At 28.7% G+C, this 25733-nt stretch overlaps 2 protein-coding genes across 2 annotated transcripts; both read left to right on the top strand.

Moving 5' to 3' along the window:
* Positions 1-546: 546 nt before the first annotated feature.
* LOC145828948 (peptidase inhibitor 16-like) lies at positions 547-1692 on the top strand. Its single transcript, XM_082936692.1, has 3 exons — positions 547-573; positions 920-1334; positions 1625-1692. The coding sequence occupies exons 1-3, from the start codon at positions 547-549 to the stop codon at positions 1690-1692; spliced, it is 510 nt and encodes a 169-aa protein (XP_082792818.1).
* Positions 1693-18676: 16984 nt separating this feature from the next.
* On the top strand, positions 18677-21228 carry LOC145829986 (uncharacterized). Its single transcript, XM_082937876.1, has 5 exons — positions 18677-18817; positions 18962-19060; positions 19973-20143; positions 20445-20552; positions 20973-21228. The coding sequence occupies exons 1-5, from the start codon at positions 18704-18706 to the stop codon at positions 21057-21059; spliced, it is 579 nt and encodes a 192-aa protein (XP_082794002.1). The 5' UTR covers positions 18677-18703; the 3' UTR covers positions 21060-21228.
* Positions 21229-25733: the final 4505 nt, after the last annotated feature.

A 25733-nucleotide genomic window follows, 5' to 3' on the forward strand; every position in this document is an offset into this window, starting at 1 on the left:
TTTGTGAATTTGTAAATTGATAAGTATCAAATCAGAATTCAGAACCACTTTTAAAAATAGTAAAGTTACTTTGATCCATAAAATATAATTTACTTTATGTTAAAGTAATCAACATTGTAAACAGGTAGCACACAAAAATAGTTGTTTGTTCTTTATCAAGTTTTAACAACAGTTCGATTATCAGATTTAACCTGCTAAACGCATTAAAAGTAATTACAATTAATGTTTACTAAACTCAAATTTAATAGAGTCATTATTAAAATAGCATAGCTTTAAGTAACAAAAACTACAAGTGGATTAAATCAAATTAATTGTTTCTATATATATGTGTAACCATTTTATGAGTCAAAGAAAACTTACTAACATTATCAGTTTTTTATTATTTGACTATAATATGTAATAAAATAAAATTAAATAAAAAAATTATAGCTTTTGAATATCTTGAAAATCATAAAATCATCAAATACTTAAGTTAAATAATACTGCTAAAATTTTTAAAGAGTATTATTTGTTTTTATAATGAGTTTCAAGTTTTTGCTGTTCGTAATGCCTGCTATACTGCTTCTGAATACAGTAGAGGGTAATAAAAAAACAGAGAAAAATGGGAGATTTCTAGAAATAACTCATAAAGACAGAGAAGCTTTTATTAAGTATCACAACAATGCAAGAATAAAATTGAGTTACTTTGATGAATTCTTATTTATTCTTATAACTATAATGAAAATTATTTACAAAAAACTAAACTGTACTTTTTTTTCTTGACAAAACATGATTCTTATGATTTATTTTATATTTCTGTTTTACTGAATTTTGATACAAAGCTATTCATAGCTTTACAGTTTACTTAAATATATTTTTTAAGTATTTTGTCTCCAATTTAGTAACAAATCACGATATTATAAGTACTATTCGTTTGAAGGTTAAACCGAGCGCAGCCAACATGATTGAGCTGAAGTGGGACAAAAGACTGGAGCACCTCGCCAAGAAGCACGCCAAAAAGTGCGTGTTCGCACACAGCGAGCAAAAATCAAGAACTTCCAGGAAGTTCAAAACCGACATCAGTGAAAACATCGCTCACGAAGGCAAAGTTCACTACAAGTTTGAAGGAGACTACGAATGGAGCGATTTCAGTGTTGAAAAAGCCAAGAAGAACCCCAAAGCCACGGTGGTGTATGAAGAGCTAGATTTCCAGACTGTTGTTGGAAACGCAGTAAAATATTGGGCAGGTGAGAGTGAGCATTACGACTACAATAACGACAAGTGTGCACATGACGAAGTGTGTGCACACTACACCACGATGGTCAACGCTCAAACTGAATATGTTAGCTGTGCAGGTAAGACAGTAAAATAACATGACTGTTTTAAAAATGCATATTTAAGTTTGAAAACCAAAAAAAAATCAATCATCTTCTTATAGAAAGTATTTTAGGTATTTAGTTTACACTACATATTGATTGCCTAGATTCTAAATTTTTGCAAAATTTAAGTTCTGTGTGTATAAAGACGTATATAGTACTTATTTCTAATGATAGTTAAAGCTATATAGCTTTAGTATGTGTTAATACAAGTTAATGATAAACTAACCTTATACGAATGTTAGCTATATTTCGTTGATATTTTACAGTTCGAAGATGTTATAAGTTGGATGGAGTTAAAAGAAGTTATCCTGTATATCTGACAGTTTGCAATTAAGGACTAATAAGAAAGTACACGGGAATACCCTACATTAAAGGTAAACTTGGCTCAAAGTGTCCGAAAAAAAAAAAGTGTTTACAACTGTGCAATATAATTATTTAATGGAAATAGTAAAATTTGTTTATGAAACTTCAACTTGCGATTGTTTTTTCGTCAAACATAGATTATATTTATTAAATAGAATGAAACACAGTTATTTTGTCATAATATATATATATAAAAGTATTTTTCGTAACAATAAAGATTGACAATTGTATTAACTTATAAATTTGAAAAAATTAAATTTCAAGAAGAATTTTTATAACGTTAGAGTTTTAATTAATCTGTTTAATGCAGTCTTTAAAACATTTACATTAAAATAATTTTAAATCAATTATAGGTCAAAAGTAAAAATAGAAATTTTTAAATAAAAACCTTATGTTGTAATTACTGTGTTTAAAAACTTTAGATTTAGATAATGTATTTCGTACCTAACAAACACTTCTTTTTTCATGTTTAAAACTATTTTCAATTAGAAATTTTACCATACTATTTATAGTTAGGTTGCAATCTAAAAACTACTTACAGTTATTGTTTGAAAAATAAACATCTACTAACCGTGTTTTAGCCATACTTTTGATTATATGTAGTTTATTACTAACTCGTTTTTTGTATTTTATTTTAGCTCGAAGTTTGATTATTATAAATAATACGCATGTTGTATTATGACTGGTATTTTAAAAACCTAGACTGAATAAAAACGCATAGTAAAGAAAATATCTGAACTAATATTGTATTTAGAAAGGCAAGAAAATGAGTATTTCAGTGGAGAAAAGTGTGTTCTTAAAGGCACATCAAAGTTTTTTATAATGTGAAACTATTTATATTAAAACATAAAGACTAGTTTGTATAACTAAAACAGTTCATGAAACAGATATTATTTTCATTTAAGTAATTTTTAAGGTATTAGACTAAAAACTTAGAATTAACTTGAAGTGAATTCTGTCCAAAAAATACTTAATCTTAAAAACATCAGACTTAACTAAAGTATGTTTCTTAATGTATATTTAGCTACCTTAAAATGATTTTACTAAACTAAAATTTTTATAAATAAATGCTGCATTGTAATGTATAGTTCAACCAATTGATTTTATTTACTACTGATATTTACATAAAGTGAGTATCTGTTTTCAAAATAGTTAGTACTTATTTATACATAAGTAAAAAACGTACCAAACAATTTAAGAACTTTAAACTATTACTTTAATTAGACTAAAAACAAAAAAATCTTTGTATTTTTAAACAGTTTATAAATATTTGATAATCTTTAAACTTAAAGCTTAAAAAAACTTAATTATTATTTCTTCCTAAAAAATTCTTGGAAAAACAGAGTATTACTTCCTTTGATACTGAAAAATTTGTGCTTTAAGTTTCAGTTTTATCAACCTGTTTTATGAATGATTTTAAACGTAAATTAAACTCACTAAACTATTAAAAGCATTATTTTAGTGCTAAATAATCAAATATCCTGGAAAGTTTAATGACCGTTATAGGTATTCATTTTGTGTGCCACTCGATAACTGAATAGTTATTTTCGTGCACCAGGTGCTACAGCCAAATAATTTAAGCGCTTTTCTTTATCGTTCAATATATAATTATATTAATAATAATGTACGAAAAAGAACATATAAATCCATACAATACAGTCAAAAACAAGTATATTATTAAAATTTCATTGTTTAATGAACGACAAAAAAAAAAAGCTAAAAAGGTTTGGTCTGAGGACCTGGTGTACAAAAAACCTTTCAGCTATCGAAATACAGTGCTTACTCACTTATCCTGTCCTCGATTATTTGGTTTTTTACTAATCCGGTCGGTCTAGATCGAGAAGTAGATTTATTTAAATCAATGCTCTACGGTAAATACAATACTAATTCTATTTCAATAACTACGCAAGCAGTGCAGTGTAAAGTTAAAATTCTTAAAAAAGAAAAACTTGATTTTATAATTCATATCTTTCGTATTATACAAAAATTAGATTATCAAAAAAAGGGCTCATCCAAACTTCAAATTGTGAATTGGATGAAACAGAGTTGTGCTTAAGATTTTTATCAGGACTTACTTCAGCATTAGTACACAACCAGAATCCGACAAGGATGAAACAATATACCTGAATCGACACCAGAAAGTATTTGAAAACTTATCCTATTCCGTGATAAGAAAGAAAAAATAGTCATGTCAAACAAACCTTCATTCTTTTTTTATTTTAGAAAGAGTTTAGATTTTAGTTGAACTGCTAACAATGTAATTTTCTTTCGTTAGATTGATTTAAAATTTACAAAGCATTTTTTTGTTACTTTTTCGTGTATTTAAACCTTCAGTTCGTGTAAGAAAGTTAAAATAGTTCAAACTAACAGACAATTAAGTGTACATTTTATTATATGCTTAGCATAATATCAATGAGGTAGATTATAAAAAAAACGATATTTTGTCAACTACAAAAAAAAGCTTACCCAACGTGGCGGTTTAAGCGAGGCAGTACATTATTTTAAAACAGTGCTCACATAATTTACTTACAAAGAACAATTAAACTTTAATCACGTGAATTGGTTTATTAGGTCTATTAACAAAATTGTTATCTAAAAAGGGACATTAAAATTTAATTTGCGCAAAAAAACTTAAAATAGACAATCAATATGTAAACAATTAGTCAAAGTATTCAGTAAAAAAACACTGAGATGATTTATACGCAGCTGTAGCTATACCTATATTTATTTTTTGTTTATCATGTGTATAAATTTGCCATAGTGAAATATGTTTGTATCTGTATTACTTTGTAAAAGTTAAATTTCAATTTTTAATTTATTTTACAAGTAAAAATAGTATCCAAATTTGCCATAAACATTTCTTGAGATTTTTGTTTGTGTAGTATAATATGTTTTGTTTAAATTTTATTCTAATTTTTAGCTTTTTACTTATACTTTTAATGTGCTGTTTTTTACAATTTTTCTTAAATGCTGTGTATTTTTTACAACTGTTTGACTCATTTAAAATTTCAATAAATTATGAATGTTTGGAACAATAGTTTAGTTTGTTGTTTCGTTGGACAGCTGTTTTTTAGCTCTAATGGTAATTGTGAGTTCAATTATTTACTAAACATTTATGCTATTTTCTGACAAAGGAATATGCTATTTTCAACAGCTAGCACAGGTAGTAATAAAATTTGTAGTGTAAAAAGTTTTTGTATAGCAATAAATTAGTATCTAAAAAATTTAAAGTTTTCTAGAAAGTTGGTGGCGAACTTCATAAATAGCAACATTCAAAGTAAAATAAACAAAGATTTCTCGTTTAAAAAACAGTTACAAAATTGACATCTTATTGTAAAGCTTTTAATAAATTTATAAGGTAATAAACTATAACGATCTGTTTATTTTCAGAGTAATTAAATTGCTTAAATGTTCTGTTTATTATCAAAATTTTATTTTGAAGTAAACTAATTGTGACAGACTTTTACTTTTTGTTCCTACTTCCTAAAAATAATTACAAATATTAAAAAATCTAATAATTATCTTAGCAACTTTGCAAAATGTAGATTTTTTTTCTTATTTAAATGTAACTTTCTTTAGACAAAGCTGACTGAAAGTAATATTTCGATAAAAAAAGGTCGCAATAAACGTATATTTTAAAATGTCAACGTACAAAGTTTAATATTATTTAAAAAATAGCCAACATTATCATGACTACTTCAAAATCAGATAATAATGATTTTTAACACACTTTGCTTTGTATTTTTTGGAATGATTATTTTTGTGTGTAGTTATTGTTTCGAATACTGAACATTTCCGCTTGTTAAATAGCTCAACAATATTTTTTCTAAGTTCTTAGTTCGTCTTGTAAGTCTTAGTCTAAAAGTTACTTATAGATTACTTAAGTTTTTTTTAAAAAAGTGTATAAAGCTAAAGCACTTTTATTTCACGCTACTTATTTTTTTAATCACTTAATTTATTTTACAAGCAGCAAGCTGTACTGTTTTATAACTATTAAAAAAAAATTGTTTGTTTCCAAAAACATACTTGTGTTATAATCAGCTTGTTTAGGCGAGAAACTTTTAAGTAATTACAAATAAAACATGCTATATGCTAAAAATTAAAAGGTTTGTTTTATTTTTAATTTTTATTTCAGACTGTATTTGATAATTTACAGTAAGAATAGTACACAATAGTTTATTTTAAATAAAATTAGACAGTACGGAAAAAATAATATTATAGTTCAAACTTTTATTGTTAGTCACATTGTTTATATCAACTTGGAATTTCTTTAAATAAGGTTTCTTTAAATAAAAGGTAAAATAAGTATATTTTCTTTCAATGTACTGAAATAAAATTAAAACAAACTAAAACCATTTCAACGAAAAAAATGAGAAATTAGCTGAATTAAAATAAACCAAGTGATGCTAGTTTTTCTTCATTTATGTCAAATATTAAACTTCGCCTTAAGGCTAAGTTTAGTTTATGACTCGAACAAATAACTTTTCATGAAAAAGTACTTAATTGATTTTAATTTGTTTGAAAGTGTAATTTAACACTACGTAACTTGATAATTTTGAGGTGACGTTTATAAATGAAATGTTTTAGTTTATAAAAAGTTGATATAAGATGTAGTAGTAACTGTTTTTTTTATGTATATAAGATTGTTTCTAGTTTCTTTTTATTTTCAAAATATTTGTAGGTTTTTCTTCATCCAGAAGTCTCTGACTTGAAGTGGCTTTAGTATTTGAATCATGAGCTTCTTTATATAAAGCTGTAGTACATTTATTTAGATTTCAACTAAAAAAGTGATTAAATAAAAATTTTTATTGTTTTTAGTTTTTAGTCTATTTTTGTTAATTTTTTCACTGTAGAAGTTTTGTCGGATTTATTTCTTAACGAACCGATCTCTAAAAAAAAGTTTGAAAATAAATTAAATAATTAAAAAATGTTTTAAATTATGATTTTGTGAAAAAATTTAAATTTTTATTTAATTAATTCAAATATTTTATGCCTGTCATAAAGTTAGTTGAATACAAGCACATAAAAGTCACACCAAAACAAGAAACTTTTAAGCCAGGTTATTATCAATACGAAAGTCAAGAATCAGAAAGTGAAGTAGAAAAGGTTTATTTTAAAACTTTATTAGGATTGGTTTATTAGATAATATCGTGAAAAGCGTTAGTATAGATTTATCATAAATAAAATGAAAAATGTTTAGGATACAGAATGTAAATTTATATTTTGAATATAATTTTAAATACTACACAGTGGGCTAGCAAGTGGCCATTGACCATTTTAGTGTCTTAAAATTAAACCAAGAGATTTATTCAGTTGTTTAGAGATGGGATTTTTCTTTCAAAAATTAGAGTTGGTTATAATCTGCTTCAAGTATATCAATAGTTATGTAAGCATGAGTATAGCAAATTTTTGCCGTTTTTAAGTCTGAAAATTGTTTAAAATACCTTAAATTTTGGTTAAAGTAAAGTACAGCTACTTCTAACAAATACCTTAAAAGCTTTTAAAAATATTTTATACTATGTTTTTATTTTCTTTAGTTTAGTGTTAATTTATGAAATTAGAATTTTTTTAAAGTTTACAAAAAAAAGTGCACTATGTTTCATTAAAAAAACTGCAAAATTTCGAAAATTTCATTGGTTTGTCTATATCATATAAGGTGTTTTTCAGAGAGAATATTTTAATTGCCTAGTGCTGAAATATATTCTATTCTTATGTTTTAGAAAATATGCCAGAAGTTCTATATAAGTTTAGGAAAAAAAAACAATTATTTGGAGTATAACTATCTTTAAGTTTGAAAAACAATTTTTTGATGCCTATTTTCTATTTTTATTTAAAAAATGTCAATTCTTAATAAAAAAAAAAGTTTAAATTTTTTTAGTTTTGAAATAACTTATTGTGTTTTCTAATACAAGTTAAACAAAACTTTTAAAAAAAGGTGAAAAAATTTAAATAAGTCTTACAGGTATTTCTCTGCAAGCAATTTTTGACATAAACTATGAAGAATTTTGATAAATTAACTGAAAAGGCAAAAACTGGTTAGAATTAAACTAACATAACTTGTTAAATGCTTAAAGTAGTAAAAAATTATAAAAATTTTTGAAACAAAGAAATAAAGTTTCGACTATGACGAAGCTTAGTCTAGTTTTCTTTTCAGCAAAAGTTTTTAATATTATTAATGGTCGGTTGAATACCGTTTTTCAGTCAACTATAAACAGTTTGTGTTTAACATCTGCATAAAAATTATAAAAACCTTATTATTTATTTTACCTCATTCGGAAAATTTTGTAGCTATATCTTTTTAATTATCATTTTTTAAATTTAGATAGCCTCACACTTATAATAAGTGGTAGGAGTAACAAAACACAAATCTAATCATAAAGTTAACTTCGTTCTTATAAAAGAATGTTATTACAAAACATAATGGATTTTAATTAGTACTTTTGTAATATATTATACTTTTATACTAAAGCTATTATACACTTCTTAAAAATAAATTTTCCTAGCATTAGTTAGTCTAATTTTTTTTAAATATCCTAACTTGTATGTAATAGTCGTGACATCTTAACTAAAATAGAAATGGAGTACTTTATTAGGGTTTCCAACTATTGAAATTCGGGCAATTCAAAACCAAAAAATTCAAATAATTAAGAAACTTTAAAGGGCCAAAACTCAAAAAGCAGTATGCATTTTAATTAAGTAAATATGTACGTCTAACTAATACCTACAAACACTTTTTGTTTTTTTGCAGACAATAAAATGCTTTTTGTGATATGGCTAATATAAATTAAAAATTATAGTGTTTTTTTTAATTTTTTACTAATAATTTATAAATTCAGGTTGTTCTTATTATCATAAGCTTATCAATTTAAATATATTATGTTTTTTGAGTTGACCTACATATTTCTAACATAAAAATAATAATATACTAATTTTAGAACGTGGCCCTTCAACTATATTTTTAAGAACTTGAATTGTCCGTACTTGAATTGTCATGTAAAAATTTTTTTTAGTATTTTATATAAACTAATCTTTAATATTAAATTTGTAGATTAATAATAGATAGAAGGCTATATCAACTAAGTTTAAAGTTTTTACAAAGACTTGCCAAAAAAAAATTATGTTTATTTCAAAATTTAATTTTCTAGTGTTTTGAATAAAAATGTTTAATTTAACTTTTATTTGTTACAATAAACAAAAAAAAAAAAAACTTTTCTAAAGTTTTTTTTAACGTTAGTTTTAAAAATGGCTTTAATTAAACTTGTTTTTTTAATTCTCTTACAAAAAATATATGTCTATCTCATTCACTTATTTAATTTATTTCAGAATAAAAAAACAGTTTTACAATGATCTAAATTACTTGCTTTTGTTTTAAAAGTTTTTGCAATGCCCCTTAAAACATGATAAACATTATGAAATAACATAAAATTTTAATTAAACTTGCATTACACTTACTTTATTTATTTTCAAGCAAAATTTTTTTATTATAAATTTCATGTGTATATAATGATATCCCTAAAGTGAATATTTTTATGTTTTAAGTAGAAGTTTGATAAAAAACAGTGTACTGTACTTACAAAACATTTGTTATTAAAAACATAATCAAAAATAAATGATAAAAAAAATCTTTGTTTTAATGACCAGTGAACTGACCTAACTGGATATTTTTTGTTAATTTTACCATAGAATATAAATAAACAAGAACACAACGACAAATTAGTAAAGTAAAATTTCAAACTTTTAAAATTTTTAGAATAAACTAAATTTTTCTTACTTCAATAAGGAAGGCGAAGTTCTAGATAACATTTTTTTTTACTATTTCTTGTTTTTAAAGTTTTAAGCTTAGACTGTATTTTGATAGGAATGTTATTAAAAAGACTTGTGTACTTTTTGAGTAAAGTTTTTATATGTAAATATTTGTTTAATTTCCTTTTCCTTGATTTCATTGATTATTTTATTTTTTGAGGTTATAAATTTTACATTATAACAATTGTTTTTCAGCTAGCTAACAAAAAATTGTAAAACCACGAGTCGATAACGTCTCAATAACTGTAACTTTCTTTAGTACATCAGGTTCTTTGACCAAACCTTTTGAGCGCTTTTTTATTTGTTGAAACAATATTAATAATTTTTAAAATATAGTTATATAAGCATCGTAATATAAGAGATTTATTTTATAGCCTCAGTTTTTCATAAAGTTCGACACCAGATTTATAAGTTGAATTTTATTTAATTGATGTATTGTCACTAGATGTTACAAAAAAAACTATATTTTATAATCAAAAAAATCGATACAAAATACTACTCACATACTACAAAATATATTATACATCTTTTTTAATGATTTTGTTAATTTTGTGTCTGAAAGCATAAACAGTTCAAAACGACCACCGGGTAATGCTGCTCAAAAAATGTAGAAGTAAATAGAGACTCTTACTAAAAATAAAAAGCTTAAGACTTTTAATTCTACCTCCCATTTCTTTTTTGCTTAAAATGTTTAAATAAATGATTGTTGTAATGAAATCAAGTAGCCAAGGTTAAATTCTACAGAATACTTAGATAAGTCAAGATAGTAATGTCAAGCAACCAACCGAAAGCTATATCAGATGAGCATCTGAAAAAGCTGTATTCGAATGCGTTCAATTACCACACAGATGATGGCATTTTAGCAACAAAACTGCAAGCCAAAGTTTTTTTATTTTATTCTTCTGACTGCTTTTACTTATCTATACAAGTTATTTAACTACTAATGTTTCCACAAAAGATGGTTTTAGTAAAAAAAATGTGAAAGCTCATAACTGAGGTCAATCGATTGGTGTTGCAAAAGACCTTTCGGTCATCGTGCCTACCATCATATATTTTGTAAAAAAAATTGATAAGTTTTTAATAGAAGTGTATACTATTATAAAAGTTTAATGGTTGCTACCAAACAGGTCTTAATCTCGTACTTAAATGCTTTTTATTGACTTTTTAATAGAAGTTTGTATATATTCTTATTATAATCAATTATTTATGCTTTATAAAATCAAATAAAAACTATACTGCAACAATAGTTAACTAAACAAGACGCATCTTTTTTTCCTCGATGTTTCTTATTAAATTTTATTTGCAGGTTTTCTTTGAAACGTACGGTGCTTGGTTCAGGAAAGGTGGCAGAGTGCCTAAAATTTTGGACTGGAAATGGGGAGATATTACGTTTGTCACCGATGGAAATGGTAAAGGGTCTGGTGCAAAGTTCAAACATTCTCCGAATGTAAGTTTTTTCTTAGTTAAATTCTTGCATGACATAAGAATCATGAAAAATAATAAATCTAATTGAATCAGATGTATATGTGATTATTTTGAGCTTAATCATGTTAAAAACTTCGTTATTAATTTTTTTAAACAAGCAATTTTATTCAGGGTATTTACCACTTTTGCACGGAAGTACACTTTTTTTTGATAATTTTACTTCAATTTAGTTTTGTTTTTATTCAAGTTGAAGAATAACTCCTTGTCAATTTAGTTTAATAATTTATTAACAATGTAAAATCTAATACGAAAATAAGTATAAATATAAACACTAAAAAAGAGCTATAGATTAATTATTCTACATCCCCTTCAGCTCATTTAAGATAATAACAAGTTTAAGGCAATGACATAGCTCGTCAAGAGGGGATTTAAACAAGTAACAAAAATATTTTACTAAGATGAGACTAAATTTTATGCATTAACAAAGCTAAATTGACTTAAATAAAAAAAAAAACTTTAAACAAGGGATTTATTTGAAGAAAAACAAAACTGCAATAAAACGCACTAAATAAATCCAAAACAATTTAAATTTATGCAATTCCACGCTGAATCCTTTCTGGCTCAGCAATCATCACTATCAGCAGCAATTAAACACTCAGCACCAATTTTTGTATAAACAGGAACAAACAGACTTCAGTTACGGTGATTTCTACTTTGGAGTACTCCACTCTCAAGCTTCCCTGGCGCATTGAAGCCTTTGAACCAACGCAAAGCAAGCGGCACCTTGTTTTTTTTAGGAACTATAGGAGCAGGAATGTACTCTTCCTCAACCTCTTCATGATCCGCTTCAACCTCACTGGTTTTACCACTATTGGCACTGTTGGAATCCTCTGTAATCTTTACAGAAGAATCAGGACGTTGATGACTAACATTGCACTCCTGTGAGCTTGTTAGATTACCGCGCCAACCATGGAAAGTTTTTGCTTCAATGCTTGTTGAGGCTGGGTTGTACATCCTTAAAAACTTTCTCTTTCTCCGAGTAAGTCTCTGTGAACCATCAACTTTGACTACATACTGATCATGTGGAAGCACCACCATTACAACTCCACTTCTGTTCCATTTACGTGGATGACTGCCGCTCTAGCTTTGCAGTAGACAACTACTGCCAACGTACAAAGGTCGCAACTTCCTAGCTTTGTGGTTGACAGCTCCACTGAAGTCTTGAAATCTATCACTATCTAGGCTGCCTGATTCAGTAACATTGGACCTTAGCAGTCTTTTTGCTTGCTTTACAGCGACTTCTGCTCTTCCATTTGACTTTGGATAGTATGCAGCTTGAATTGGAGTTGAATCCTGAACTGAACCTTGAGTTGAAGTTAAATTCGGATCTGAATCTCGAGTTAGAATTTTTCTTCGATTCGGAAAAAGATGCACTGATTCATAAGAACTCCAAAAGCAATATCTAACTGGACCGTAATCTTATATCAGATTTCTAACCGATCCCGTGCCACCGTTTCTTCGAACTGAGATCTGTGAATTTTCCAAACCGAAACGTGAAGTAAACTTGGAACGTTGGAAGTCGACACTTTCGAGTTGATTGAGACGGCTGTCAGAGAGTGAAGAGTTGTGAAACTCAACCGAACGGACTGGAATTTCTGATGCTATTCCATAAGTTTCATCTTCATTAGTTTCTTCAGCTGCATATTCAGAATTTTCAGCCTTAAACAGAAGCTTACGTGGTTTTTCATGAACTTTGCTTCCGGTTGGGCAACTGCAGGTTGCCTCGTGCGAATTGAGTTAACTTTGATCTTTTTCACTCAAACTTGCAAAAACTTTAGAATGTTGATAAGGCAGCTGAGAACCAACACTGGGAAAATCTTTATCTATAATAAGAAGATCAACCATCGTTTCATACGAGAGAAAAAACCTAGTCACTGAGTTACTGACATAAATAATACTGTTGCAGCTAATCACCTCATCCTTTGGAGACATTCCACTGATAGTAGCTCTACAAGCGCCTTTAATGTTTATTGGAATTTGGTTAGCAGCCCAAATTTTGACTGATACGGAAAGTAAGTCATTCTTTCCAAAACCAGCATTGTGAAAGTCTTTCCAGCCCCAAAGGTTTAATTGTGCACCAGTATCAGCTAAAGCACTTACCCATGCAAACTTGTTTGTGCCATGTCTAGCAATCTTGACTGATGCACGAGGATAATCAGTCGTTGCCTTGGCTTTACGCAGGAAGTTCTTGCTGAATATGGTGTTATTTAACATGATTCTTTTAATTGCATGTAGTGACATTATTTGGGTATCTTGTTGCATAAAGTCAGAATGATCAGCTTGGATTTGAACAGCATTAACCTTTTTTGATTGATTACGTCAACAAGATAGACAATGTCTGAAAGGCTTTTTATTTCAATTACCTTTTTCTTTGAAAGGATAGAAAAGCTTTTTACAGTTCTGTCAAGGAACATGTTGGGACTTATCTCCTATGTTGACACGTCCCTTCTTCTGACGTTGAAAGGAAGAAACTGCAGATATAGTCCGCGAATTCTCAGTTGCATGGTGTCCCATTTCTTTGCTTTCAATAAAGGAAATTATATAAAATGATGACCTGGATAAGATATCTTCAGTACTGAGAACTTCTCTTCTTATGTCATCGTCCCCAACGCCAGCGAGTATCAAGTCTTTTATTGCTTCTTCTGTGAAGCTCGTCACATTGCTTTTCCAACAGTCACACTCACTGACTGTAGTGAAATAGCAGATTTCTGCTTTGCTTCGTACACGTGTGGCAAAAGTTCTAAACGGTTCATCATGGTCCTGATATAGGTTCATGAGTTCTGCTCTCTTTACACCAATAGCAACTTTTATGACTGCAATCGACTCCATCAGTTTAGCAACGTAACTTTCTGATTTGGCCATCAGTCGAGGATCACTTGCTAATATAAGAGGATATAAGATCGTCAAGCTTGTCCTGCGCACACTGAAAAAGCTGTATGCTTGCATTTCAGTTGCTTATATTCGAACCAATCTTGAATGCCTCCCACCTCCGAATGAAATAAAGCCATTTCTCTCGGCTGATCCCCCGGTCAACCCTTGGTCGAATCAGTTGAGGTGCATTTGGCATTACTCCATTATTGGATAACCAAGAATCTTGCTGATGCTCCAATTTGTGGAGGTTGAGAAGGCTACTCACTACATCATCGGATCGATCTGGCGTCTGGAACTCGCATCTACGTATTGGGCACTTTACTGCAACCATTTTACTTTTCTCAAATTGTTGATAAGATTTTACATGAAGAATAACTCCATGTCAATTTAGTTTAATATTTTATTAACATTGTAAAATCTGAAACGAAAACAAATATATATATAAACACTAAAATCAGTTATAGTTTAATTATTCTACACAAGTTTAGTTTTTCATTAAAACTTAGTTAAACTTTACTAAGTTGTACATTTATTTAGTTTTAAAATTTAGTTTAATTATAACTTAAGTTGTGAAACTGAAATATTGTGCGAAAGTGACGCCGTAAAAGTTTGTACAATGATTTTGAAGTACTAACTTTTATTTAGCTTTGTTCAACCATTTTTAAACTTTAAAATACAGTATTGCTTAAATTTAAAGTATATCGGCAAAATTTTCAATTGTACATCGAACTGCTCAAAATTGTCAAATTTAAAAATGTTTTACATAAAAAATGTTTCTTTTACCTTATATATTGTAAAAATCTTACACTTAAAAGCAGAAACATGTAACTAGCTATTTTTATGCTGTTCTTGTTTTGACTGTGTTTACATTTAATTTCTTTTGTAAAATAAAGTTTGTACATCTTTTCTCAGAAAAAAATCAATTTGCAAATTATTAGATTAGCCTAACTATAAAACTTACCTTTGTTTAAAATTTCTACTAGGTTTTTAAAGTTTAAGCAACGATCTTTAAACTAGCTCTATAATTTAATTAGTTTTATTCTACTTTTAACAAACTTAATTTGTTGTATTATAACAAAATTTTAAATATGATATGCTTAAAAAAATCATAGGTTCTTTTCCACACTGGTGACAAGAATTGTCCGGTTAAATCGCTGTTGATGTATAAACAAAGGAACAGCAACAGTCACGACCCAAACACACCATTTTTGCAATTTTGCACGCAATTTTATTCGATGAACACTGATAATCCGCTTACTTTCTCTGCATGGTACGCAAACACAGAAACGGGAAAAGCAAATGTTACGTACATAAGTAACATTATGGCAAAAATGTGTGGTAAGTTGTATTTTTATTTTGTTCTTTCTAAAGTCTTTTTCAAAACCATCTACTACATTTTTCATTATAGGTGGACAAAATGACCAACAAAACGAGCTGTCTTTTTGGAAGGAAAAGCACTACACCAACTTATGTATTCTTGAAACAAATAAAATCAGAACGCCACAAGAAAACTGCCAAGTTACAGTAAAACAAGTTCGCAACATCAACGAATTGTTTAGAGGTTACTCCTGTTGCGAACTAAAGCAAGCTGCTACAACATCGAGTGGACCAAGTTCTGCTACATTGGCAAACAACCGTCAGAGTCTTTCTCTGCCTCCTACTCAGAGGCCACAAAACATTTTTCTTTCTAATATCTATCAAGCGTACAAGAAACAGAAGAATTTTTTCATCAATGTGAATAGAAAAATTGTTGAAAAGTTACACTATATTCTTCTTAACCGTCAGCTAAATAATGTAACGCTGCTGAACGAACTTCTCGAGTATGGAGTCAACCCTTCGGATGAAGACCAAATAAAAGCTCTAATGGAACTCCATTCTTACCAATTAAACTTCGTCTGCCCACCTCTTGCTGTAAACAACCAGGAAAAGGAGATCTACAAACGGTACATCGCCGAAGCTTGTTCGTTTATCGATTTCAGGAAAATAATTTTGAGTCAACCGTTCAGAACTTTCTATGCCAACATGCTTAAGTTGAAGTTTGGCATGGATCCAGAAAATCATCTCCACGTTCGCGCCATTGAGAAAGCGTCCGATATCATATCAAGAAGATAGGCAATAAAGAAGATAGGCTTCCGGTTTTACAATGTTTTTACCAATTGCACATTTCTTTTAGAATTCTTTTACGTTCTGTTGTTGTTATGCAGTGTTTCGCTTTTACAGTATGCTTTACTTTTTAATGTTATTAAGGAGACTGAAAAATTTTACTGCTTAATTATGCTTAAATCCACGTTTAAAATAAAGTTTTTACCACTCGTACGTTTTTTCAAGCATTTATTTACATTCCTCTAACTTTATCATGCAGTTTCTCACACTTGCAGTATCGAACTTTTTCAAAGTTTTTATGACGACTGAATATCTTCTACTTCTAGTTTCTTCCTAAATGCGTGTTTTTAGTCGTTTGAATTTTTTTGAAAATTTTATGCATTTACAAGTACTTTAAATGCTTAAAGAAACTTTCTAAAAGCCGTTTTTATAGAGTTAATTTGCTGTTTATTTGTTTTGTTTAAGTGCTTTGAATTAAAATTAGTCTAAATAATTTACTGTTTCTTAGAAATAATTACTAAATAAAAGCATTTTTTGATTTGCATTTTGACAAAAAAAATGTTTTCTTAATCTTAAGCTGACACAAGTAGATTTAAAGTGTGTTTATAGAATAGTAGAATAAAGTATAATTTTTTAAAAACAAAATGATGTTGTCATTCTATAATTAAATCTTTCACGAAGAACTAAAAACTTAAGTAAAAAACGGTTAAAATACCAAAAAGTAATAAAATAATTATATTACTTTAGTAGCTTTTAAAAAATGTTAGTAAACTTAAAAAATATCATAAGCACAAAACTAAAAAATACACAAAAGTTTAAATTTGTAATAGTTAAAGAAATAAATTATTTAAGTTTTTAATTATTTTAGAACGTACAATATAAGAATTTATTTTGAAAGCGTGTTATTTTTTGTGACCAGAAAAAATGAAAAGTATTCAATAATCAGGAGCATCATACTTATTTGATCATTATTTAAATAGCAAAATCGAAAGTATTTTAAACTTGTTTTAAAACAGAAGAAAAGTTTTTAAAGTTTCAAACTTACATGTAAAAAAAAAACTTTGTAATTTCCTTAAAACGTAAATAAGCGGAAACTTGCTAATAATATGCATACAAGTTTTATGCTTGCTTTCATTTAAAATATCAGCATTTAGTATTTGTTGGAAGAGAAAAAGGTAATAAAAAGTTGATAAGATTAAGTCAAAAAATAAAAGTTATGTTTTCGACCGAAGTTTTCTCAGAACTTAATCAATACAGCTAAAACAACTTGATTGTGTTTAGATAAAGTTTTTTAAAAGAAAAATGTTTAATGCGGTCATAGCAAACAGTCATTAATCTATATACAAGCATTATTTAAACCAAATATCTTTTAATACATTAGTTAAATTAATTATTATATACGCTAAATCAGTAATTGACTAGAAAGCATTACTTTGATAGGTATAAGAACAAAAGATTTGAAAAATTGAGAAATTTTTAATATACCCTGAAAAGTACTTATACTTACTCATGAAGTCAATTTATTTTTTTAGTTTGAATTGATTGCTTTCTAAACTTTACTAGTAAGTAAGCATTTGTAATCTTTGTCAATTATAAAAGTTTAAAGCGTATATTATCTGCTGTATATCTTCTTATTTGAAAAATAACCAGGTTCAACAATTAGTCAAAGTGTTTAAACATATGTTGGAGTATATTTTTATTAAAGTAGTTTCAAAAATCTATGATGTTTTAGACTCAAAATATATTTGTAAAGTTTTGCAACATAACTACATAAGGTCTTCCAAATTTGATTATGTCTAACTTTTTATGTATATTTTTTTATAAATTTATTCTTATGCTTATTCAAGGGTAAGCAAACTGCAACCTAGAGTCAAATGTAGCTGGCAAAGCGAAATCTGAGGCCCGTTATGTACTTTTTAGTTTAAAACTTACTTTTTGAAAGCAAAAAAAGTGGTCTAATCAAATTCTGTTTTTTATTCAATATCAATAAAGTGCTTGTGCTTTATCATTAGTTATTTATTTTATTTATCATTTTGAATAAGGAATGCAAACTGCGCCTTATTGTAATAAAACGACCCTTGGCATAATATTAATGTTTAACAAATAAATAAAAAAAAATCTTATATTTAAAAAGGTCCTTATTTATATTGTAAATTTAAAACGGTTAAGGCTTTATATACAATTAAATTCAAGCACGATTTCTGAAAAAATTTTCAAGCAAAAATTTCTACTTACCTTTAGGTTTAGTTCAACTGTTCTTTAAACTAAACCAGAAGCATTGAGGAATATTACATTATTGCATAAAATAGTATGTTAGAAGTTGGCAACGGATAAGACTCACAAGCAAGACATAAAGCCCTCGATGTGCATTTAGCATGAAAACTACTTTACAAAACAAAAAATAGTATCTTTCTGAATCAAATTTGTAATGGTATGGTCTTAATTTATTCATAATACATACTAAGTGTGTTTGTGTATATTTTGTTAAACTTTTAATGCTGTAATGATCTTTTAGTGTAACGAGACCCTTCAAAACGTTTTGCTTAACATGTTCGGCCTGACTAAGTCTTTTTTTAGTTAGTCCGGCTTGTTGAACAAAAAACTTATTGACCCATAAAATTTATGTGTACCGTTTTAAACAAAATCCGCAAAGTCATTACTTTTAGAATCAATAGATTAAAGATTAAAGACAAACAATATAAAGCAAAAACTCAAGCAATATGGAGCAGCAGCAGATGGAGCAAGCTTTCGAGGAAGCAGATAACATTGTTTCACTGGGAGGATGGTCTGACACGATCCCTGCGACAGAAGAAGTTCAAAATGTTGCGAATGAGGTAACAAGTTTAATTGAAAAACTGCAAGTTACTTTTATAAAACAAAATATTTTAAAAGTGTTAATATTTTAAGAAATTCAAAATTGAGATTGAACAGTAACCCTACATCATAGTTTTTATTTTTTAATTTACCTTTCATTTAAGGTGAGAGGCCACGTAGAGATGAGATACGAAAACTTGAAAGAGTTCAAAGCAGTTTCGTACAAGAGTCAGGTTGTAGCCGGAACCAACTACGAAATTGAAGTGATTTTTGTGGTGTCTTGTTTATGTTAATATTTTTCGTTAACTATATACATCAAGGGTTGGTACCCCAAAACTATTGCTTCACCTTGAAAAAAAAATAAATAAGTTTACAAAAAGCATCAGTTTCAAAATTTAAGTTTTTTAAGATCATGCTTTCATTGCTGCATGCCCGACTTAAGCTGCACCATCCAAAACTAAATTAAAATATCTTTTCAAGCTGAAAACTGAGTCTTTAACATATATAAGATTTGTTATGAAAAAAAAAAGTTATGAAATCTTGAAGTTGTACAAAAACACAGCCACAATATTATTAAATGTCATTAGATTTCCTGCTAATTTTCTATTATCTTATTTTAGATATTCGAAAATTTGTAATGTTGTAGCTACAAACTCAATCTGTGTCAGCTTCATCTTAAACATACACAACTTTCAATACAAAATGTTTTTTGATAGCTTAATGATGGATATGCATGTAAATTCAAAAATTGTTTTCGAAGAATAAAAACTAAAAAATGTATTGATTGTAAACGAACTATCAAAAATAAGCGAAATTTTTAAGCGATAGGGTAAAGCCGGCAGGCAAAGAAGAAACAACATGAAAAACGAAGCATGCTTGCTATAAGGTGAACACTATTTAACGGCATGAGCTAGCAAGCGCGTGCGTAGAGAAGTAACAAAATCAACAGGCTACGCTAAAGGTGCAAATAAAAGCAAGGCAACAAGTGCAGTTTACCAAAAACAAGCAAAAAAGTAAACAAGACGAAGTGCTCACAGCTCAAGACAAAAGTTTTAAATAAGGGGAAATTTTTAATAATTAGCTTTTTCGAACCCCTTCACAAAAACTCCACGCGTTTGCATTAAAACCTTTTTACGTGATCACATACGAACTGCTACTTTAATTTTTTAAAACAGGTTCAAATTGATGATGAAAAGACTACAACTATTTTCGTTTTCAAGCCTCTGATGGGTAAAAAGGCAGAGTTTAAAGGATTCAAAAAGGAAGTTCAACATGACTCTAACATTCTTGGAGGATACAGTGATGTTAAAAGGGCAACTGAAGAAATACAGAAGATTTGTGATCAGGTTTCTTTAAACTTAGTATAAATACCTCTATAGAAAGGTTCAATCATACTTTTTTAGATATTTTATTTAATTAATCCAAAATTTTCAAAAAATAAGAAAAATAACTTAATAGGTTATATTATTAAAGGTTTTAATAAAATAAATATTTAAAGCTAACATTTCAAACTCTGCATTAAAGAAAATAAAGAAGAGCAAAAAAGTATTAAACTAATAATTGAAAATTGGTTTAAGGATCCAATATTTTTTCTACAGCTTAAAATGAAGCACATTTAAAACGAGTCTAAAACAATTGTTTTTAAAGATAAGAGCACAAGTTGAGAGTGGGTACGGATATGATGTGAAGTTTGGCATGTACTTGGCACTACAATACCAAAAACAAGTTGTAGCCGGAACAAACTACAAGATACTGGTAAGAAATTTTTGATATTAAAGACTATGTTAATCTCGAGATTGAAATATTAAAGTATCTTGAAGTTTATAATGCAGTTTTGGAATACATTCAAATGCGACTACAGTTGAAGTTTGCTTTAGTATGATTATAAAGAAATAATAAACACTGAATAACATCAAAATTTTTTTGTAATTTTACAAAATGTGTTATTACAAGCTTTGTATATATTTTTTACTTTACAATTTGTTTTCCATTTTGTGAAAAATATCTTTTTATTTTTATATTTTGAACAATTCAAATGTGATTATCTGTAATAGTACAAGACATTGTTCTTTAACGTAATTCAATAAAAATATAGTGTTCGCATTTTGTGTAAGTTAAACAAAAAATTGTCGTTAAATAATTTGAAAACAAACTAAAAAAATATTTATAATTTAGATTCAAATCGACCTTGCCCGGGTGTTTGTCACAGTTGAAGTGTTCAGAGGTCTTAATGGATCTGTGACTATAAACAAAATTTTTTAAAGCTATAAATTTTTGAGTTTTATTCCAGATTATGTACACGTTTTAATGAATTTTCTGCTAATTTTGTTTCTAGGGTAAAATAATAAATTTTAATCTTTGTTAAGTATTTTATACTCACTTTTCAACATCATTTATGGCAATTATTCAATAAGTGTACTCGTTTTTTAAATAAATCCTTTGAGTAATTTATATATTTTTAATATTTTTTGAATTTTTTTGAGTAAATGTTTCAGCCTGATGTTGAAAAAAAAGAATGATTTTAAATAACTAATTTTAATTGGTTTTTAATATTTTTTGCAAAAAAAAATCTTTGCTGTAAAATAGAAATCTGATTATGTATAAATATAAACTATAAAAATACAATATGATAAATTGCATGCATACTATACTGAGTTTTACTAAAAGTGTACAGCTCTTTGATTTTAGATAATGTTTTAAGTTTTTTACTGTTACATTTTCAATCAAATAGTTTTAGTTTATAGTATTTAGACTGAAAGATAAAAGTTACTTTTAATCCTAAACAAATGTTGTCACCACAAAAACAAATAATTTTATCAAATGTATTATAAAAGGTTTTAAAGTATTTTGAAAACTCAAAACAAGTTGTTTTTAAAATTTTATGTTTGAAAATACAAATACTTATCATAATATAAAGCATCGCTTTATTAAAGCTCCAAAAAACAGCATAAGGTTTTTTATATGCTAATGTGCAAATTTAAAGTCGGAAATTACGCTAGTGTAATGTTTGCACATAGCAAATACAAAAACAAAAAGAGCTTCCTTGTTTGGCTAGTTACAAAACTTATAAATAAATACAAAACATTCTACAAAAGCTCTGTATGTACGTGTTTAATTTTTAATTTATAGATAGTTTTTTTTATTGTTAATTTATTTTTGAACATTTTACAGATGCAACAAAATTTTATAGTTAAAATTTTTAAAGTACTAGTTTAATTTTTTGTGTCGGCTACAATGATGGTAACAAAAAGCAAAACAGTAAGAATGAAAAAATATGTTTAGTCAATTAGTTTTAGTAAAATGATTTACCACAATCTGTATTAAATTAAAATTTACAGCTTTCAAATCTTATTTTGATAATATTTCTACTGTACAACTTATTCATAATTAAAAATTTTGCTTTATCTACTTTTACATCGTTACTAATTTTTTATATTTCTAATCGATTTATACAATTGTGTTTTGTCTTTGCAACCAATAATTTTTGTATGTATTTTTTAAGATTATAATAAAATTATAACCAAGCAGATTTAGAAACTATATTAATCTGAAAATTACTTATGAAAATATAAATTACAACTATTTAATATATTTATACTTTTAATTTTAAACTTAAAATGAAAGTTTTTTTTTTTAATTTGCTTAAGATTTCAAGAAAAAAAAAAGAAGCTTTCAATTGCTGACTTAAGAAATACGAGAGTAAAACAAAGTTTTTGTGAAAAATCTAAACTTAACTTATGCCAAAAGTTTGTTGCGGTAAATTTAATAAACATATTCTGTTTTCTTTAAACCTTTTAATGTATACTTTTAAACTTTCTTATTAAGTTTATTGACTAATCTTTGACTAAGTACTTCAAAAATATTCTTTGAAAAAACATATAAAAAACATTATTTTATAATACAGTTTGTATATACTGTTTTTAAATATAGTTTTACTATATAAAAATATTCTCGGGACAAAAAAAAATAAAATAAAATTTTACATTTCTATTTGGTCGCAAACCATTTAAAAAAATCATCTTTACGGGCCGTAATTTTACCCTACATAAGCCGTGTGTGACCCGCGGGCTGCAATTTTCCGATCAATCGTTTATACCAAAATATAGAAAAATCAGAAGAATGTATAAGCTCAATTTTGTATCATATTACTGAAGGATTCTAAATGTAGTTCTAAGTAACTTAAGTTTAATGTTTTACCGTTTACAAATTTCATAGAATTTTGTTATTCTTATCTTATATTACGTAATTATAGGTTTTTAAAAACAAATATTTTCGAGTAAAAACAAATGTTTTTTTCTGATTCAACAAGTTTTATCTAACAACACGTATGGATTGGAAGAGCAGATTGAGTTTTTTGTTTTGGTTAATTTGCTCGTGCATTGTAAACGGGCAAGTAAAGAACGGAATCGATGCATTGGTAGGAGAAGTTCCTTACCAAGTATCTTTAAGGTTAGCGGAATTCAAACATATTGTCAGTTTAGACGGTAAAATCGATAGTTTTGATTTGAAAAACAACATTCGTCCTAAGCATTTTGAACTAGATGAAAACTATAAGTTTCCACACATTTGCGGAGGGTCTTTACTGAACAGCCGTTGGGTTATGACAGCTGCTCACTGTTTAGGAAAATACGGTGACGAGTATCAGGTGCAAACATACGCAGTGACCGCAGGAACTATATATAGACGACTAAACCAACAGGATCCTACCCGCAGAACTGTCTTTTCGAAAAGTTACTATGTTCACGAAAACTACTACTCGGGTCCGAATGTTTTTAAAAGGTACCAGTACGATATCGGGTTAATACTTCTCAAAGATAAAATGTATGACGCACCCATCTCGAGTATACAGCCCGCTCACTTATCCAGCATACTTGAGCCATGGTATAGATGGTCTTGTAGACTTTCCGGCTGGGGCGACATAGACGCAGAAGGAACCCTTCCAAATACTTTACAAGTTCAAACAGGTGTAACTGTTCAGTGGGTAGAAAATAAAACCTTCAGTCATTGTAGTGCTGAGGTTGCAAATTCTGACGATTGCGTTGGCAGCACTTCGGGCGACTCGGGAGGTCCGGTAGCTTGCGAACCACAGCTTAGTGATGATAATGAGTATAAAGTCGTGCAAGGCGTTGTTTCTTGCGGTGCAGAGTTTAAAATGGTGGGCCATGAAAGCGGAGCTTGTACAGCTGTAAAATCCGGCGCTTATGTAGGCTGGATGGAGGAGAAAATGCGATCGCAGACTCCGAACATGGTTTTCAAACAGAAAGGATCGGATGCAAGAGACAACGAAGCGCCTTACCACGTTTCAATATCAGGAAAGTATCAAAATAGATATCATGGGATCATCATTTGCCAGGGTGCAATTATTGGCCCAAGGTGGGTTTTAACAGCGGCCAGCTGTTTAGATAAAAATCCTTTGGAGCATACGAGAGGACCCCATCGTAACGATCCAAATGAACCAGAAGCATTAATAGAGCCACCAAGAGACCTTGAACACGTTATTGTAAAGGCTGGTTTACGTTATAATGAACGGGGGCAAGTGATAGCATCTCAGATTAAATTTTCCAGGAATTCTGAAAACTTGATTCAACACTATAAGTATGAAATAAATAGGGAATATGGTAACAGCAAAGACGAACACAACATCGGGTTGATACGACTGGAAGAGGAGTTTAATTTCACTAATAATAACGTACAGCCGATAGGGCATAATTTGATCCACCGTGGTACGACAAACTGCAAAGTTGTAGGATGGGATGCCGGTTACGGGCGTGAAAGAGTCGAGCACAGCGCGCATCTGCAAAGCAGGAAAGTGGAAGTCCAGCCCCAAAGACAGTGCATGTCTCCCGGGTTGAAGCCGAGAGCTTTTGATGGCTTGATCAGTACACGCGCGCACATTTGTGCCAAGCAAGAAGACGACAAGCCGACTTTCAGCGTCGGAGCTGGAACGGCACTGATTTGCAGAGACAGCGGACGCAGCTACAAGGTCGTCGGAGTGGCGTCTTTCGGCGGATACTGGGAACGAGTTGGAGGCGGTGCGGGTAAAAAAATCTTCACAAACCTCGCGCAAAAGGATGAGCACTTTGACGAGAACGGAATAAATGTTGCTGAGCTAACAAACGGTGGATGGATCGATAACGTGATTGGTGAAGACACAATAGCAGAAGAATAATAAATAACACGTTGAACTTAACAGAAAAACTAAAAAGCAACTAGTACTCTAACAGACTTAAACAAGAATTTTTAGCAAGTAAAACTAGTATAACTATTTAATAAAAATATGAATAGATAAATTGTGTGTTATGTATAAAAGTACTGTTATGAAAAATAAAAAATGCATTAGTTGTCAACTAAAAAAAAAATCAAAAGTATATATTGATACCAAGTGAACTGTTAAAACTTTAAAAAGCAATATTTTTAATTTTTTTAAGTCGTTACGAAAAACAATTAGAATGCTTTAATTTAATTTAATGTACTGAGTTTCAATTATGCTGTGTAACTTCAGTGCTCCAATACATACAACTCTATGTTTATCTCAGTAATTTTGGCAAAAATATTTGAGCCAAAAAGTTTACTTTATGAACAGGTAGTTGTTTATTTGGCAGAGCTGAAATCGATAAACAAACAAGCTTCGGCGATGTACCGTTTGTAGATCTCCTTTTCCTGGTTGTTTACAACAGGAGGTGGGCAAACGAAGTTTAATTGGTAAGAATGGAGTTCCATTAAAGCTTTTATTTGTTCATCATCCGAAGGGTTGACCCCATACTCGAGAAGTTCGTTCAGCAGCGTTACATTATTGAGCTGACGGTTAAGAAGAATATAGTGTAACTTTTCAACAATTTTTCTATTCACATTGATGAAGAGATTCTTCTGATTCTTGTACGCTTGATAGATGTTAGAAAGAAAAATGTTCGGTGGCCTCTGAGTAGGAGGCGGAGA

Source organism: Thalia democratica, chromosome 2 (assembly GCF_965202585.1).
Source record: "Thalia democratica chromosome 2, ktThaDemo2.hap1.1, whole genome shotgun sequence".
Taxonomy (NCBI): Eukaryota; Metazoa; Chordata; class Thaliacea; order Salpida; family Salpidae; genus Thalia; species Thalia democratica.

Excerpts from the sequence above, each read along its gene's own strand:
- LOC145828948 (XM_082936692.1), top strand. The coding sequence starts at position 547 with ATGCCTGCTATACTGCTTCTGAATACA. Across the intron at positions 574-919 it reads CTATACTGCTTCTGAATACA|GTTAAACCGAGCGCAGCCAA; the intron begins GTAGAGGGTAAT and ends ATTCGTTTGAAG. Across the intron at positions 1,335-1,624 it reads TGAATATGTTAGCTGTGCAG|TTCGAAGATGTTATAAGTTG; the intron begins GTAAGACAGTAA and ends GATATTTTACAG.
- LOC145829986 (XM_082937876.1), top strand. The coding sequence starts at position 18,704 with ATGGAGCAGCAGCAGATGGAGCAAGCTTTCGAGGAAGCAGATAACATT. Across the intron at positions 20,144-20,444 it reads TACAGAAGATTTGTGATCAG|ATAAGAGCACAAGTTGAGAG; the intron begins GTTTCTTTAAAC and ends TTGTTTTTAAAG. Across the intron at positions 20,553-20,972 it reads GAACAAACTACAAGATACTG|ATTCAAATCGACCTTGCCCG; the intron begins GTAAGAAATTTT and ends TTTATAATTTAG.